This window comes from Takifugu rubripes, chromosome 7 (assembly GCF_901000725.2).
Source record: "Takifugu rubripes chromosome 7, fTakRub1.2, whole genome shotgun sequence".
In the NCBI taxonomy this organism is placed as follows: Eukaryota; Metazoa; Chordata; class Actinopteri; order Tetraodontiformes; family Tetraodontidae; genus Takifugu; species Takifugu rubripes.
In genome coordinates this window covers 4,280,215-4,299,146 of record NC_042291.1, presented here as the reverse complement: position 1 = coordinate 4,299,146, position 18,932 = coordinate 4,280,215, and the positions used below count along the sequence as shown (strand labels likewise).

At 40.4% G+C, this 18,932-nt stretch overlaps 2 protein-coding genes across 5 annotated transcripts in view; one reads left to right on the top strand and one right to left on the bottom strand.

Moving 5' to 3' along the window:
• The window catches only part of LOC101073593 (copine-4-like), a 28,015-nt gene extending 18,026 nt beyond the window's left edge, over positions 1-9,989 (top strand). For all 3 annotated transcript variants that reach the window (XM_029839343.1, XM_029839342.1, XM_029839341.1), the window contains 6 exons: positions 593-726; positions 976-1,030; positions 1,888-1,939; positions 2,065-2,198; positions 5,340-5,576; positions 7,935-9,989. In XM_029839343.1, the coding sequence (XP_029695203.1) occupies positions 593-726; positions 976-1,030; positions 1,888-1,939; positions 2,065-2,198; positions 5,340-5,576; positions 7,935-8,066 (744 nt within the window). In that variant the 3' untranslated portion in view covers positions 8,067-9,989. The remainder of the gene's footprint in view (positions 1-592; positions 727-975; positions 1,031-1,887; positions 1,940-2,064; positions 2,199-5,339; positions 5,577-7,934) is intronic.
• A 2,495-nt stretch (positions 9,990-12,484) lies between these two features.
• cmtm7 (CKLF-like MARVEL transmembrane domain containing 7) lies at positions 12,485-17,773 on the bottom strand. 2 transcript variants are annotated; one of them, XM_029839237.1, is made up of 5 exons: positions 17,545-17,773; positions 16,547-16,723; positions 15,341-15,439; positions 15,154-15,235; positions 12,485-15,070 (listed from the first exon to the last, which is right to left on the bottom strand). In XM_029839237.1, exons 1-5 carry the CDS (start codon positions 17,656-17,658, stop codon positions 15,063-15,065), a joined length of 480 nt encoding a protein of 159 aa, XP_029695097.1. In that variant the 5' UTR covers positions 17,659-17,773; the 3' UTR covers positions 12,485-15,062. The 2 variants fall into 2 exon arrangements, with proteins under 2 accessions (XP_029695097.1, XP_029695096.1); XM_029839236.1 differs by having other exon boundaries at positions 12,485-14,997.
• Between the last annotated feature and the right edge of the window lie 1,159 nt (positions 17,774-18,932).

Sequence of the window (18,932 nt, the reverse complement as noted above, 5' to 3'; positions counted from 1 at the left end):
ATCATACTGTAACCAACAGGTTTCACTGTAGGTATGCAATTTGTCAATAGCACTGGTGAATGGTGTCTTCCAAACATCCCAATTATTTCAGACAGTCCGGAAGGAGATTGGCTTTTATGGAGAAGCACAAAGCACAATGCTCCGGTGATGGTTGGATCATTCTCTTAGCTAAACACAGGATCTCTAAAGCTCAGCCAGAGGGAGTTCCTTGATCACGTCTCCTACCAAGACCCTTTCCTCCAGACTGCCCAGTGAAGAGTATACCTCCTCCATTTAAGAATTGTAGAAGGCCACATTGGCTCATGGGAACCCTCAACACAACAAGAATGTAGTCTTGCCCAGATCTCCAGGTCTGAAAACTGCTTTCAACTGAGATCCCTTTTTCCTTGGTGAAGGAAACTACCTGGCTAAACCGAAAACCCTGATCAGGTGATCATGTGTTAATAATGGACCTGCAGCAGCACTGTGCATGACTCTCTGTCACAGAGTTCAACAGTGCAGGACACTCTGTTGTTTTGGTTAAAAACCAAAAGTCAGAGAACACTGCATCTTTATGACTGAAACCATTCCTGACTGGCTATTCTGTCTACAGGTTGCCATTGACTTTACAGCTTCAAATGGAGACCCGCGAAACAGTTGCTCTCTACACTACATTCACCCGTTTCAGCCCAATGAGTATCTGAAGGCTCTGGTAGCAATAGGGGAGATCTGCCAGGACTATGACAGGTGGGTGGGTGCTCATGTGATACAATGGCCAGATATTAAACTGTATGCATTAGGTCAGCTTGTTAGAAGCTTGAAGAAGTATTTCCATGAGTATTTGGGTTTGATCTTGTTGATGTAATTGAATTTAATTCAGTTTATCCTTCATTTGCTATGTGTTTCATTAGAATAGAATAAAATTGTGCCCAGCCTTACTATTTCTCTGACAGACTACCAGTTTTAATTTGTGACCTTACTATTTTCACCTGACAGTGATAAGATGTTCCCAGCTTTTGGCTTTGGAGCTCAGGTTCCTCCGGACTACAAGGTAATTGAATGTTCAGTTTACATTGTCTCTCAGCATGCCCTCTGCCAGGCAGATGCGTCTGGCAACCTTAATGCTCTGAGTTTCAGGTGGTTAAATCATACCTCACCTATGGTTTTGAGCTTTGGGTAATGACCGAAAGAACAAGATCACGGGTACAAGCAGCCGAAATGAGCTTCCTCCGTAGGGTGGCTGGGCTCTCCCCTAGAGATAGGGTGAGAAGCTCTGCCATCCGGGAGGAGCTCGGAGTAGAGCCGCTGCTCCTCCGCGTTGAGAGGAGCCAGATGAGGTGGCTTGGGCACCTAGTTAGGATGCCCCCTGGACGCCTCCCTGGTGAGGTGTTCAGGGAATGTCCCTCCGGTAGGAGACCCCCGGGAAGACCCAGGACACGTTGGAGAGACTATGTCTCTCGACTGGCCTGGGAATGCCTGGGGATCCCTCCGGATGAGCTGAAAGAGGTAGCTGGGGAGAGGGAAGTCTGGGCTTCTCTTCTTAGGCTGCTGCCCCTGCGACCCGACCCTGGATAAGCGGTAGAGGATGCATAAATCATACCTCACTTTCTCACTTCTTTCCTCAGAGTGTAATTTGAGTTTTCATAGCTTAGCGACGCTAAGCAAACCAACATTCACTCATTGTCCACATTACATTGAGATAAAGAAATAGGACCACAATCACTGACAGAAATTGTAAGGGGTTAGGTTCCGATGTCTTCAGTAATTTACATTAAACAATGTTTGATTTAATTTTGAAGGTACTAGTTTTAGACTTGATATTGGCTTAAACAGGACAACTTTAGCTGAGAAAAAATGAAACAGACTGAAGTTTGTCTTATCTTATGCTATCTTACCTCTCCTCTGTAGATTTCACATGACTTTGCAGTGAATTTTAATGAAGAGAATCCAGAATGTGTAGGTGAGTGTTTTTATTGGCAGTGGCTAACCACCATGTTTGTAAGTCTATTATTAGTTTAGCCTAAGCTACCATATTGACTGTTTTATATATATTGACAACCTACATCATGTTTTATTTAATTGCAGGTATTCAAGGAGTGGTCGAGGCCTACCAAGCCTGTCTTCCCAAACTACAGCTGTACGGACCTACCAACATCGCTCCCATCATCCAGAAGGTTGCTTGCTCTGCTTCGCAAGAGGTTCACACCAAAGAGGCCATGGTATGACTATTTAGAATACATCCAACTATCCATAATTTTTTATGGTGGGATTATTTTTTGCACACTACCTGCACTGGTGTACAACTGCCTGTCAGCACTGAGCTTGTTTATCTGGACTTCTGTGCTTGATAACCACGGTTTCTGGACTTTTGCTTGTTACAATTTAAGGACATGAACTGAACCGCCAGGAACGGTAGCATTACAGGCAGAAGACGGACCAGATGAGCAAAGAACCTTGGAGAGCAATTTCTAAAACACAATTTAGATTGAGTTTTGCACGCCAGGCTGTTACACCTGAAGGCTTTACAACAAATTGAATGACTTAGGGGTGTGTGGAGAATCTGATGGGAGTAAGCCAGGTACTAACCTTTCCCAGCATGGAAGCAGACAGACAACAGAGGAAACGTGTGACAAGACACAGAAGGGAGGGGAAAAGGGAAATACCTGGTAGAACTCTTAACAGTGCTCATCAGCTCTGCCAGTAGAGTTGCTGGTCTTTAAACACTGCTCACCTGTCAGCATCTGTTGGCTACATTTCATTTACAGCACTTATGTACCACACATGTAACCTTGTTATTGTTACGGTTTAGTTCAAACAGGACCCGAATACAGACAGGAAAAAGTCAACTCGGTCTCAAAAGGGTTTATCTTTAAATGAAAGAAGCCTCGAATGCTGCAAGATGGAAAAACCCGCTTGGCACAGGGAAAAGATCCTGCACGATTCTTCATAATGGAGGGAGGTTGGGTGACCCTGAGAGTGAAGCACAAAACTGACAGAATGACACACTGATGAACAGGAGCCGGGGGCGTAAATTGCCAGTTGATTGGTAATTGACAGCAGGTGTGGCTGTCACCAGTGCCAGCTATGGGAAAGAGGCTCCACCACACCCCATGGAGGTAGAACAGAGCAGGAACAGGGAAAACACACCAAATAAACCCAAAACAAACACCCAGGACCATGACAGTACTTACCCCTCAATGGGTGCCTCCTGGCATCCTACTGGGCTTGTCAGGATGGTCCTTGTAAAAAAAAATCACATGGGAGACGGTTATCAAAGATATAATGCTGAGAAACTCACGTCCCCTCCTCCGAACCATACCCCTCCCAGTCCACCAGGAATTGTAGGCTGTGCCCACGCTGGCAGATGTCCAGAATATGCCGAACTGTGTAGGCTGGGCTACCATCAAAAACATGGGGGGAGGCGGGGGTTCAGTCAGTGGAACCAGATCTGATGGGGGTGATGGGGGTAATTTCAGATGCATGGCAGAGGGGTTAATGTGGTCAACTTCAAAAGGTCCTACGAAATGAGGAGCCAGTTTCCGGGAGTCCACCTGTAGGGGAAGGTCCTTTGCTGAAAGCCAGACCATCTGGCCCAGTCGGTAGGGAGGACTTTCCATGGACACAAACTTGACAGGCAACTATGAAAGCCTTGGAATCTGCCATGAGCCATGGAAGGCCACCAGAACCATTGCCTAACCATACAGAGTCTGTGAGAGACCAGGATGGCAGGTAAGTCTAGAAGAATGACCCCATTGCAGGATGTCCAAACAGGCAGAACTCGGAACAAAGAGTCGGTTATGTGGGCTGCCAACAGGGTCAATCGCTCTCCTCTATCTGCCAGGAAGCAGCTCCAACAATGCAGGATTGAGACAGGATGGGACCCGGCTCTGAACTAGAGGGAAACTGGTGAAAACTGGTGAGACAAGGCATCTGGCTTGACATTACAGAAACCTGGGCAATGAGTGAGGGAGAATTTAAAATGGCCAAGGAAAAGCACCCATCGTGCTCAACGGGAGTTCAACCTCTTTGTGTTTCGAAGGTACAACAGGTTATTTTGGTCGGTCCACACTACAAACAATTGGGCAAAACACTCCAACGAGTGTCTCCACTCCTGCAAGGCAAGCACCACTGCAAGCAGGTCTCTATTCCCAACATCATAATTTACCTCAGCAGGCATCAGTCGTCGACTGTAGAAGGCACAAGGATGGAGCTTCTGATCAGCTGGGTCCCGGTGGGAGAGAACAGTGCTGACCCCAATGTCCGAAGCATCCACCTCAACCACAAACTGCCGGCTGGGGTCTGGGTGAAACAGAATCGGCGCAGAGGAAAACAGCATTTTAAAGTGACTAAAAGCTGCCTCAGCCTCATGGGACCACTGAAAAACCCTTAGTGAGGAAGTTAGCTCGGTGAGAGGAGCAACAACTTTACTATAATTGCGAATGAAGCGCCAATAGAAATGTGCAAACCCCAAGAACCGTTGGAGCTGTTTGCGGGAAGCTGGGGCGGGCCAATCTGCTATTGAACTCACCTTGGCAGAATCAGGTGAGAGTTGCCCTGTCAAACAATGAATCCCATCAAGTTAAATGCTGTCGTCCACTCATCATCTTGACGTATCTGAACCAGATGGTAAGCATTGCGAAGGTTCAGCTCAGAACAGAACCGAGCCTTGAGGAGAGGACAAAATGTCGCATCGAGGAGGGGTAATGGGTACATGTTCTTGGAAATATGTTGTTCGGAGCTTGATAATCAATACAGGGTTGAAGGGAGCCATCTTCTGAACAAAAAAGAACCCCACATCGCATGGGAGGAGGAAGGGCAGATCAGACCGGTTTTCTAAGGACTCAGCGATGTACCTTTCCATATCTTCCTGCTCAACTCAAAGGCAGAGAAGCTCCAGAGTTGTAAGGGCAATGATGTCATAGGAGTAGCACCTAAAGGTTTTACTTAGGAAGGTTGGATTTCTGCTCCAAGATATTAATGTCTGTTGTGGGTACACCCTCAGGGACATCACCCACTCTACTGTCAGTCACTCCTCATTCACCCTGTACTTCTGATTAAGTCTCCTTCTACTACTTCTGATTACCTATGAAATCCTCCTGCTCACTTGTTCTTGCATCCATGTCATTGCTCATCGGACATAGTTAATCATCCATCTACTCATCATCTACTATTGTATCCCTTGCCATTTACTATCACAATCACTCTTAAAGTCATTTGAGAGTAAATCATTCATAGCCATATTCTATGGATCTAATCAATTTTTTCCCAATTAAAAAGTGTCAGATTCAACTATTCGAGTTGCAATCTTAAAACTGGTTGAGGTTCAGAGCTAATGATTTGTCTTCGATTGTGTCCAACAGCAGTACTTCATCCTCCTCATCCTGACAGATGGTGTCATTACTGACATGGCTGACACAAGGGAGGCCATCGTCCAGGCCTCACATCTTCCAATGTCCATCATCATTGTCGGCATTGGGAATGCTGATTTCAGTGACATGCAAATGCTGGATGGTGGTGAAGGGATCCTGTGTTCAACCAGAGGAGAACCTGTTCTCCGAGACATTGTTCAATTTGTGCCCTTCCGGAACTTCAAAAATGTGAGTTCATTGTTTGATTCAATTAAACAGAAAAACAAACAAACAAACAGACAGACAAACAAACAAATCAAACAGACAAGCAAACAAACAAAGACAAGCTGTACCTACATGAATTCCTTGCTGCTGCTGAGCAATTATTACCTGCAGATGGGTCATTAGTGTCACCACACATTTATATATATTTACTGTAGCTAAGCATGTTAGACAATGGAAGATGAGATCACACATGCCATGATGTTAAACATGACGCACCACATCATGTGCTACAGGAAACCTGGGTCTGCTCCCAATGTGAACATTGCCAAATTCAGATTTTAAGTGCTGCACCACTAATTTTGATGTGAGAGGGGTATGATAGACCTCAATATGTAAGACTGCAGGACTGTGTGTGTGATGTGGTTTTCTGCAGAACATTGACAACTTTCTGATGACACTGTAGAAGGCCAACTGTGATCGCAGAGAGCTCATTATCCAATCCCCATAATTTGTAGAGCACATTTTACAGCCACAGGGGATGCTTTGTCGTGCAACAGCCAAACAAAATTAAACAATAAAAAAAACACACATAACAATACAGAGACAGAATAAAGTGCAGACGCAATCCAAAGATAAAAGAAGTAGACCGCTGCAAAGTCAGGCATAAAGAATGAGAACAAACCGAAAAACTTTAAAGTTATTTTAATGCCTGGAATCGTGGCTTTAGCTGACGTTTAACAGTTTCAAGTGAGAGGGCCCTTTTTATGTGTAGTGGTTATATGTTTCACGCTTGGTTAAATCCACCATACTGGGCATTACAATAGTCCAAATGTGAGGAGATAAAAGTATATATATCACTCGATCAAGATTATTAGGAGGACAGAACTGATTTAATTTGACAGTTGGGTTGTCCGGCGGACCTGCCTTTGACCAGCATTTGGGCATTTTCATATTGGTCTGAGGCTGAGAGGTGTGTGGCTGTTTTATTCCTCCCTCTCATGTCATTGCATCGACATCATCATCATTGCACCTTTACCTGCACCTGAACACTGCAAGGTAAACAAGGGACTGGTCGATGGTCAGAGCTGTGTTTCTGTTCTTTACAAATATGTTCCTTTTGGAAAGTTTACAAAGTTTTCTTAACATTAATGCAGTGGAGGATGGAATTTGTGGCTAATCTATAAAGACTTTAATGGATGACATTTGCCTATTTTGTCAAATTCTTTGCTTCAGTGTTCAGGATACTAAGAGAAGGAGTAATTTTGAAAGAATTTGTCTAATGTTTTTTGTTAGAAAACCCCACAAGTTTTACAAAACATAATTAGACTGAGATTATATTCTCATTATTAGGCAATGTTTCATTTTGGCATATTTTCAATCAGTGGTTTGCAGTGGGAGGGAACTGTTCCATGGCACGTTCGACATCATCTCTGGGGCTTGACAACAGTGGAGGACACCGGTGGTTCAGCTACCTCAGAGCTTGAGATGCTCAGGAGGGTTAGCCAGTGCTGAGTGGAGAGGCTAAACCTTAGCAATACTTAGCAATACAGCTCTATAAAAGCAAAGTTCATAATAAGGCCACTCAGAGCATCCCAGACTGGCAATAATACCATAAATAACTGTGTCCTGCACAGTTCCCGAGGTCTGCTGCAGAATCTCTTCTCCTCAGAAGCTGAGCAGAGCTTGGATTTCATGATCTTATGTGTGCTGAGACCTAAACCAGTCTAAAGCAGGGTCCCTGACACAACAGAGTGTTCCAAACAGGAAATTAAAATGCCATGGGTGATTGTATTAAAAGCTGCCATCTGGTCCAGCAGTAGGACTGCAGAATCAAGAGAGTCTGTTGATATAAATATATCATTAAAGACCCTTACCATGCAGACACACTGCTGTGACGTGCTCTAAAACAAGATTGGAAAATGTTGCATGTGTGCAAGTACGATTGTAAATCTAAAAGGACCATTTTTAGCAAATGAATGGGACTACCAAACAGTCAGCTAGAACTGATGAAGCCTCTTGGATGAAAGGTGAAACGTCTTCAGGAAATTCAAACAGTCCAGTTTTTATGGTTCAACTACCAGAAAGAAATTAAGGGAAGTTTTGAGATTGGCCTATAATTTGAGGATGGATGTATCAGAATGTGCTTCCTTTATTAATGATGTCACGAATGCTCAATACTAAAATATTCTCGTATGACACCTGACTCAACACTGCTATTACTGTTTCAGATGATCTGAACACTTAGGTACAAGAGGTATGGACATACGACAGTGGTTTGGGAACAACACTATTCCCAATCATTTCAGTTGGAAAAGCTTCCAATCATTCATCCAGGCATTAATGAACTTGAAGTAAAGTTTGCTATATTGTTCCTGTCTGCAGGCATCTCCAGCTGCTCTGGCGAAAAGCGTTTTAGCAGAGGTTCCAAACCAAGTGGTGGAATATTACAACAATAAGGGCATCAAACCTAAAATGCCAAGTGTGTACCAGTCTTCCAAGCAGTTTGGACTCTGAGCTATTCTTGTTTGTCATTGTCACTTAGAAAGGTGCTACATGTTATTTTTTTACTTCTTCCAAAAAATAAATGTTGTTTAATTTTTGTCAAATGTTTAACTGAAATGCTTGTTTCCATGTCTTGATAATTAGAAATGCAATAAATACTAATACAAATATTACTACTTCTACTACCAATAATAATAATAATAATAATAATAATAATAATAATAATAATAATAATAATAATAATAGAATACTTTGTGTCTTTAACTTGAACAAACTATAACGCATGGCATCATCTGTTGATGGAGGTGTCTTGATGTAATTCAGTTTACCAAACTGCAGTGAGTTGTGTCTTCATATTGTAGGTTCAATTATACATGCAGTAGTTTACAATAAAACACACTTGAATTACTGTGACTCTTCAGCTCCAAGGGGGAGCTGGGGGCATTTTTGTCATTTTCAGTGTCACCAAGAAAATTAGATCACTGTTCGATAGATTTGCCTTTATGCTCACCTAGTTCAGAATAGCATCAGTTCAGTGGATGTCACAAAACAAAGTTAATGTTTCTTTTTCATGTGTTAACTAAAAACTTAAATTACCTAGATGGCATGCCTGATTAGCATATTAGAATGACAAGATTATCTGTGAGATGCTCTGTTGACATTTTAAAATAAATTTGTAATCTTGTGTCCAAAGAACCTATAGACAGGAACCTCTTCATGGTCCACTAATACAACAAGTGGGTAACTTTCCCCCCAGTTTCCACATAGAGATTCAAGTTTGTCAACAGTTGAAGCACTTTCAGTGGGTTAGATACAGGAGAACCAGCCACTGAGAGCGAGTGGACCCATCAGAGTTGAACAGATCCACCTCCAGCTTGAAAATATTTAGCATATTCATTCCATGGAGAGTGGTCGCTTCTTCGGAACTCAGCTGGTTTCACAGTTCAAATGGTCAGGAATAGATGTCACCCCAGTCTTCTCAGGCTGTTGATTTATCATGCACTGTGTACTAGTCTGTGGACAAAATGTCTTTTCTTTACATACAATGACCTCATGGGGCAATGAGCTCTGCTCCTTCGATTGAGCATAAATGTACGAGCCAAACTATTAATGTGTAGCTTGCAGTAAAGTCAGAACTGGCCCAGGGCTGCATGAACCTGTATAGAGAATGTGCAGATGTCCTATGCTGGCAAATGCCATTTATGTTAGATTTGTAGATGATAAGGTTATTTATCAGAATCTTGAACCCGAAGTTCAGATAGCACTATTCATAACTGATAGAGCCAGAATAGGATGTGCCCCCCTCTCCTGGCAGCGGACTTTGAAAAAACTGCTGCAAAAGCCTGTCTTCACTCCCAACGGAGAATGAAGATGAATAAAGTTCCCTTTTGCTTAATTGCCATGGAAATCACACTGATTGAGATCTCAGGAGCTGCTAGCACTCAGCAGAAGTGCCCTTAGAAGTGACATGTCAATTTGACTGTGCAGAAATAATCTGGTGATGTGAAGCACAATAATCACATGTTGCTGTGTAATAATGCCAAATGTAGCATAATCAATGTTTGTGCATTCTGTAACCTCAGAAAGCTTCATTTGCATGAGCATGACCAATCTGACCACCACTTACACTATTGACAGTATTATGTGTCCGAAAGGAGTGAGACACAACAAGTCCAGAGTCTTGGGGTTATGGTCAAAAGGTTTCAGAAATATCTGATAAATCTTATATGCTTTGTTTGTAATTTAATAAAAACACATTTGCATCTTGGGCTAACCCTAATCTTTTTCTCTCGTGAGTCCAAAAGTGTTCTGCATGTAGGACTTCTCTTTGTTATCTCTTTCCTCTTGGTATCTGTTATAATGTACTAAGTGCTGCTGCTGTTATAGCCTGAAGCATGGTGATGTGTAGAAATGTCTACATATTAAAGCATTGATTGTGACTACCAAGTTTTTGATTTTGTCCTCTCTGATAGTTCCGCCTCAATAATTACCTTTTTAAAGTATTTGTTAAATGGTGCATTTGTAAGATTGGTTGGTAACACAATTAAAATTGCAGAGGCAGGTATAACACCAATGGAGTCTAGAGGAATAATGGAAAAGTCGAGAAAGATGTTTTAGAACTTATATTCAACAGAATATTTGTTTTCCTATTTGTTTAGATGTTAGTCTGTTTCTGTTATCTGTCAAAAGTATTTTAAAATTGAATATGCACAAATCTGATTTTGATTCCTTCACAACCTCAGAGCAGACAAACCTCTGTAACCACCCTACAATCTTCAATGCTCTCCCTGAGGGGTTAGGACCCAGGCTGGGAAGCACTGACCTAGAGGACTGCTTACACCTGTGATGGAAGTTTCCTTAGACTTAGAAAAGAACTTCATACCAGCTGTGAAGCATAGGGGTGTCATAATTTGGGGCAGTTGCGACATCATAGAATCCATCATTGTTATAGCATATATCAAAGTGTTCCTAAGGAACATGTCTACAAACTTAAGACAAAAGAAGTACTGAACTGCCTGAATCAATTCCTGAAATTTCATCCAATGCTTTGTGGTGACTTAGGCTCCACATAGGTAGGTCAGTACTTGATGTCATTAAAACCCTTTTGTTGTGTATTTTTTGTGCTTCTTCCCCACTCCTCTGGCTATCTACAGGTATCTCCACCTCCATAGCTGGATGCTTGCCTACTGAACTCAGACCCTGTCAGGATAAGCTTTGTATCCTCTACAATTAATGTATTTATATATATGATGTCTATTGTGTCTATTCTTGGCCGAAACATTGGGGCCACTCTGCCAACAATTTGTGAACTGGCAGAACAGTGCTGCTTGTCCAGGGCAAGAAGGATAATCAGGGGCAGCTCATGCCCTTCAACAAATTGTTTTTCCTCCTGCCATCAGGAAGATAGTATCGCAGCCTGAGGTATAATCAGGAAGATGAGGGGCACTTTGTGTCCAACCACCAAACAGTAAAACAATTAAACACATAGTGAAGTGTAGGCTCAGTTTGTTTGAGATTCTAAACTCGTCATCCTGCAGATTTTTGCTCATCTCTTAAGGTCACCACGCTTTCCTTCGTGACACTCGGGACTTATTTTTCCTTCATTACATTTTATGAGACCTAGTTGGCTGCCTCCTCTCTGCATCCTGTCTGCCTTCGAGTCCAGTTCTAATAGAAACCTACTAGTTGGAGCCAGTACCTATAGACAAGAGCCATTGCTGTATTACATAAAGTAAAATTTACACAAAATAAATATGCATTGTTAACATTATACAACTCAAACTACACAAATTATTTGTTACATATTTAACTTACTGTGTAGAAATCTGCAGATCCACATGTAAACTTATACAAAACCTAGATTCATTTTACAGAAAGACTTTACAGAAAGAGTTTGGAAAATCATAGTCACCATAGAGATCCATCTAACCCATTTTTTAAAATAAAATACAAGATACTGAAATTTAATTGGTTTTATTATATTACAAATAATGTAAATAAATACAAAAACGTTTGAGAAAAGAGTAACTAAGGTTTGAAAGGAACAGAAGTCTTCAAAAACTTTACAACCAAATCCACGGAGTATTGTAGTAAAATAGGTAAAGGAACCCCCAGCAAAGACACACAAGAATCAAGTTTATTTTATTTACATTTAAAATTGAATTATAAAAAACTCTATTTATGAAATGGTGGATTATGCTAATATCTTTTACAAAGGTTTGAAAAAATTATTTTTGATACGGTGACGGTAAAATTTTAAGTATAAAGGCTTTTGCCCTCGCTCTGTTACCGTAAAGCACCAACAACGCGCGCATTCCAAAACAGGAATCAATGACCAATGATCAGCGAAATGGGGACTTTTTTTTAAAACTTAAGACGACCCATGTCACTCTGCCTGCGAAGAACAGGCGTTAATTCTGTTGATCAATGGGTATTTCTGTGTTCATATCTCCGACCCGCCGGATCTCCTCCTGTCTGCAGACCTAGCTCAGGGTAACGCCGTTCCCCAAGAAGGTGACTTCAGATTTTGTATGCAGCATCCGTGCTATTATGCACAGTTCCTGGATAAATTCGGTCTGTTTTAGTTCATAGTATTTTCAAAGGATATGATTCGTAATGATACCAAATGACTTACACTAGAAATATGTTCGCAACCTTTCCCCATTTATCCGTATGCAGGAAATTACTTATTGTCACAAAATAAAATAATTATCAATGGAAATCATCTTCAATCACCAAACACAATGACGAACACTTCGCTGAGTTTAGACCTAAATTATAACATATATTAATTTTATATGGTCCTCTGACAAAAGGTCCTCTAAATGCTGCCCACTACTGTCCTTATGCAGAACTGTCCTTCCTTTTCGACTGCCATTTTATTTTGCTTTAAATCTATTACAAACCCCAAAAACGATGTTGACAAGTGCCAGAATTAATGCAGAGCATTTAATGAAAACCATACACAAAATGACAAGTTTAACAATATTTTAAAAAGGTAAAATAAAAATGTTACCATTATGTAATACTCCGAGATCAATGTTTTGTTTTTGTTTTTTACAAATACTTGGTACCAAAGTAGCACAAATGCGAATTAGCCAAAAAATAACATTGATACACTTATGAGAAGAAAAAAACCCAGAATGAACTTCAGAGTAACATGATGCCATCATGGTTGCTTCAATGCTCCTGTCTAACGTAGCTGGTGTCCAATCTACTGAGGACCTGGTCATTTATTGTAAACATTATCTGTTTTTTAAAGATAATGACATCAGATGAGTCAAATTCCTTGTATGGACAATAAAGTTGATTGTTTAATTTCAGTCAGAGTTTCACATGGATGATTAGTTCAAATATAGGTAAACATGCTGTCTTCTAGGGTTGACTGCAGTCAATTATTACTTAATTAATATGAAGTCTCCTAGTTTTGTTTGTAGCCATATCATATTCATTTTTACTTTTTACCAAACATACACACACACACACACACACACACACATACACACACCTGTCCAATTATGTGTTGGCTTCATTAAACCATCTCTGTTCAGTGTCTTTTCAGTCACATTCATGTGCAACAATGTAACAGCAGAAAAAAGCTGGAGTGATGAGAATGAAACAACATCCACTGGGTGGGTGTACAATGTTGACGTGAGGATATGAGGAATTTTAGTTGCCATTTTTCAGATTTTAATAATAGATTTAGTATCAAAACAGATCCTTTTATAATTTAAAGCATCGTCTATGTCTGTACTGATGTGGATGTTGTAAATGTAAAGATCCAAATCCATTCTATTTCTTATCATCAAAACATGAAATATGAACTCAATTAAAAGTGGATTCAATTTTTAAATGTCAAAATAGATTGGCCAGAATAATGAGTTTGTCCCTTTCAATACAATTTGAGATGGTCAAGACTCAGTATTTTGATCAGAACCTCCTACAAATGGACAGTTAGCTTAGTATGACAATAAAATACAATAATACAGACATGTAATAAAAAGTGCACAAAATTTGATTTGAAGTCAAAAAGCAAAGATAAATGTAAAAAATAAAGTATTTCAGTATATGAACATCAGTGTATCGACAATACCACAAGCAGAGAAATGGGCCCTTCAACACATCTGCAACACATTATGATGGATTATTTGGACCTTCAAGATCATTTTAAAACATTGTTATGCAATACATTTTATCATCTGATTTCAAATGAAATAGGAAATTGATGATTGTTATAATTCAGGTAAACCTCTTCACTCAAGATGGAGGATGTGAAAAAAATGATATTAATCTAATCTCTACAGCAAATCACAGTAAAAATAACCTGGGATAAATACAGCATCATGACTCTCAAGCATCAAACAGCAAAGATGTCCTTCAAATTCTTTGCACATTTCTCTGAAACACGTAAACATGCTATAAAAAAACAGCCAAGTATGCATTTACCGGTAAGCTTTTTTGACAGGCACATAAAACTCTAAATGTCATCTACAATAGTTTTTAAAAATCCTTATTTATCAGAAATTTAGAGCTATAAAAATGAATGCAGTTTTGCAGACTTACATAATTTATTGATGACAGATTAATAATTGAGCCTTTAAGGGAAGGGCGACTGAAGCTACTTCCTGCAGCAGGTTTTTATAGCACCGTCACTGCTGTCAACACACTCTTCTTCAGGTGACATCACATTTGGCATCATTTGAAAAGATTCGAGGACATTTTTCAAGCATTTTCAACATCACGTGTCTGTGTTTGCTCAGCCTGAATTTGGCTTGGATGTAAACAGTGTTGTCTCTCTTTGCATGATGTGCTTCAACGTGTTCTGGAGATCCTGGTTGAGTTAACTGGATGCATCACGGCAGTTTCATTTCAATGTGTCAGTAATGGTTTAACGTGTGCCACTGTGGTTATTCCAGACATTTCTTTACACTCAAAGATCCTGTCTGAATCTCTGAGTTAAATCTGTACTAACAGGAAGTAGTGCATTAGATTTGAACCCTCGCCCTTTTTTAGTGATAGTCGCAGCATTGTTAGCCATTGGGTAATGTTTTAGTGGGCTAACAATTCATGCAAGAAGGTGAATGATTATGTTTTGAATATTTTTGTGTAAAAAAAGCACTAAGATGGCTCAAGTGAATATAATAAGTGGACATTAAAGGAGGGTTTATTGAGTTTGTTCTTGGTATGGAAGTAGAACAGTGTTAAAGTAAATAAGTAACAATGAGAGAAGACATTTCAATTGTTTTGATAAATAAATACATAAATAAACTTTTAAAATGATCAGGGCTGATTGGAATTGAGCTCTTTACAATAAGACAAACTCTTTGCACCTTGCTTAATTCATCCAGCATAAATTTGTACTGTTATACATTTGACACAATCATTTTGAAAGAAATAATACTTCTGTGAATGGCCCTGGATCAACTAGATCACACTGTAGCACCTGGAGGAAGAAACAAACTCTTTTTAAAAACAGCAAGACTAAAGCCTGAAGTCATCCATCAGAGGTTATAATCCTGAAAACATGAATTCAGAATTTAAATATCTGTCCTAATCCTCATCACCATCACCATCATCATCAGCAGAAGCAATATTATACCTGCATGAGGAGAGCCGCAGGTCACACTGTAGGAGGTCCATAAGCTAACCACCATGAGAAATGTAGCAATGAAGCCGAATACCTGCAAACACAGCACAGGAAATCACAGCTGACATTAGATCGTTCCTGTTTGTGATGTTAGTTTATGGAGTGAAAAGGTGTTATAAGAGTGAAAGGTTTCACACACTGAGGCTGTGACCAATGCTGAGACATCTCTACTCTTCGTAGCAGCAACAATGGAGGCAATGAAGACAAGAATGGCACCAACAGTATAGTGGAAGAACTCCTGCAGCAGCAGAACACACAAGAACTCACATGACTGCGTGTTAATGACATGGTTTCAGATAGTTCCAGCACCACGGCTAAAGGCACCAAGGAAAATAACTAAATTTGATTCCTAAATTTTTCCCTTACACTGGATGGGACCACTTGTATGTTTTATTAAAACAAAGTATAATGTCATGTTTCTATAGGATGTTGTGTAGTTGAGGATGTGTACTTTTATTTGTTTAGCCAGAAAAAGTACCCATAAGTCTTTGAAATACACCATAAAGAAAATATGGGCTCAGAGAACTTTGATATCACAGTGCAGCTGTAACTTTGACTTCAACACTTGCAATAATAAATGCAGTCATGATGCTACTAAATGATTTTTTTTAAATTGAGAGATGCATTTTCACTATCTGTAACTCGCGGAATCATGAGAATCTAAAGGAAGTAACTCCAGTTCACTCCTCTCTCTTTCTAAAATATACCTTTACTTTAGATTGAAAAACAACAAAATTATGGACAAGTAGCAGTCAAAGTTTCATGGGGGACTGGGGCACCACAGCCAGAGTCCATCCACCTGCCTGAATGCAGACAGACTGATGCTGGCCCACAACCAGACACATACTTGACATCTTGGACCACTTCAGTATGTCTACTTGTCCACCAGGTCCATCCAGGACCACTAGGACTCCACCGCCTACTCTGCAGAGCATATACCGCTGTAGCTCACCAGGCAGCATAAGTTGAAATTTAAAATGCTTGACATCCAGACAACTTTTATGACAGATTATTAGTGTAGAAACCAGTTTCTGTACCGTGTGTATAGAAATACATTTAGAATCTACAGTAGCCAGACTGAGATGGTGACACAATTAACCATCTCAATTTAGAAATATTTTAATCAGGGTTTCCTCGATATGCAAATGATTATTATTATGATTACTATTACATTGCTGTTTTTATATGATAGGTCAGTTTTAGCAGATGTTGTTTTTCAATAATGGGTACAGAGCACTATTGTGGATCAACTGATACCTGCTCAATCAGACAATGGTTGTCACTGCCCCAAACCAATTAAAAAGTTACAGTTGTCACTAAAAGAAGCCAATAGAGTGATTCTTACTGTGAGTGGCCAGTTGATGCAGCTCATCTTGGCATGTAACTTGAACAAGTGCATGAGGAAGAAGATGAGGAAGACCCCAAGGAACCACATTGCTACCACCTCAAAGAACTGGAATGCAGCCCAGTTGGGCCATCCATGTGCACAGTGGACACATAGCACAACAGTTAAGAGTGCCACCTGAAAAAAGAAGGAACTGTGTCATTTCATGTTTGGAGCTTTCTACTGCATCTAAAGCCAGTATTTGAACAGGGAGGCCATCCTACTAATGTGACTAAAAAAGTTCAACTAGACTTGGGCAACTGTAATATGTACAAAGATTACAATAACTGATGGAAATGGGTCCACTGGAAGTCTACGGGTCATTTTCCCAGCAGCCGAGTATATCAGGGTAAGACATAATGGCTGAATACAAACTGGAGGACAATGTGGTCACTGGAAACGTCTAATCCAGACTTTAATTAAGAATTCTGTGTGCACACATATCAGATCAATCCAGATTATACAAACATCGATTGGAAAAGGTGTTGTACATTTTTCACAGGATTTCTACTCTTTTATTGGTTCTATATGTTCAATAGAAAAGTACAACTAGACCACTGACCCTGTACCAAGATGGTACAGGGTCAGTGAAGAACCTTTAAAGATCGTTAATAAGTGTTTTAATCCAAACAATTCCTCTTTTATACAATGCTTTTAAAACACAAACTTTTTTTTAAGTGCAACACCTAATACACTTCCTGACCCGGTTCGAATGTCTAAGGATGGAGGATGTCACAACTGTGTGGCTTGTGTCGCCCCCCAATGTTGGTGATTTTGGGCTGCAAATAAACTACAATAAACTAAACTTTAACATTTTAATAATATAATAACAATATAATAAACTAAACTTTAACACTGAAAAACAGATACAAGCTGCATTTTTCATTATGATTTTGTTTTTTTAAAAAGAACGGCTAACGTTAGCTAACATGTTCCGGTTCGTAGGATCGAATACTAACGATTTGGCCCAGCTTCAGCAGTCCTGGGATGGTCCGAGCATAACCCACGTCCATGGTACCGTCTGCAGGGGTCCGGCTGCTCGTCGTCGTCGTCGTTACGACAGCATGCGGCATGATGACGCAGCAAGATGCTGAGAAAAATGACGAGTAGGGCGGAAAAACAACCAAAAACCAAGTTTGGCTGCTGCGGACGAGAAACGCCTGCACACCACGCCCATGTCAGACTAACGGCAAGAAAAGAACTTCCGGTGATTCTTTTCACAGTAAAAGTAAAAAAAAAAAAAAAAATCAGCAATAGAACTCGACAAAAAAATTCACGTTAACGCGACACACATTTAAAGACTGAGACTATGAATCACACGCACGAGTTATTGAACCTTTTTGCTTTTGTTATTTAGATTCAGCTTCACACACACACACACACACACACACACACACACACACACACACACACACACACACACACACACACACACACACACACACAGTAACCCCCCCCCCCCCCCCCCCCCCCCCCCACACACACACACACACTGATTTGAAGATTTGAAGATTATCTGAGTCAGATTACTATTACTAATGCTGTTACCATGAATAAGGGGACTGAGGTCAACTGAAGAATGATGGAAATTTCTCACATCATGAGATTACAAAAACTTTGGAAACATTGTTCTATACCATGAATTATTCTAATGTAATTTGCTGGTCATATTCACACAAACGTAGAATGATGGTGATTTAGTGCATTACATTTGTGACAGGCTGGTGTTTTTCCAGCATTCCTGGGTTCTACAGATGACATCTGGTCCATGAATATAAAACCTGAGGTCTGAGTAATTGATGGCTATCAAGTGGTTCTGCCCTGCACTTTTACCTTCAGCCATCCACAATATTTCCAGCATTCCTCACTGCAGGTGTTTTGGAGCCTAGGCCATCATCCCATCATTCCGTATCACTGTACCAGCGCTCCCTACCTGTGATCCAGGGCCAAATCAGGACCAACGCTATTGGTTGGGGGGAACCCTAAGGAGCATTACCTGTCACTATGAATTAGCAGTGCCACTCTGCAGGACAAATACTGCTACTACTGCAGAGGAACTAACTTTACTATACTTTTGAAATGACGGAGGAGTTTTTGACAATGGAGTCTCTGAAAGGAAAAACACGAGGAGAAGATTTGTATGACCAGATGTCTGCTGTCATCGAAAATATGAAGCTCCCTTGGAGTAACCTTATCAACGTCACCACAGATGGCTCTCCAAATTTAATGGGGAAACATATTGCCTGCTGATGAGAATCCATATGTGGTGTGCAGGTGCACTTAAGTTCTCAAAATTCTTAATTCTCAATGCAGACCAGATCAAATGTAACCCGGTCTGCATACTGGC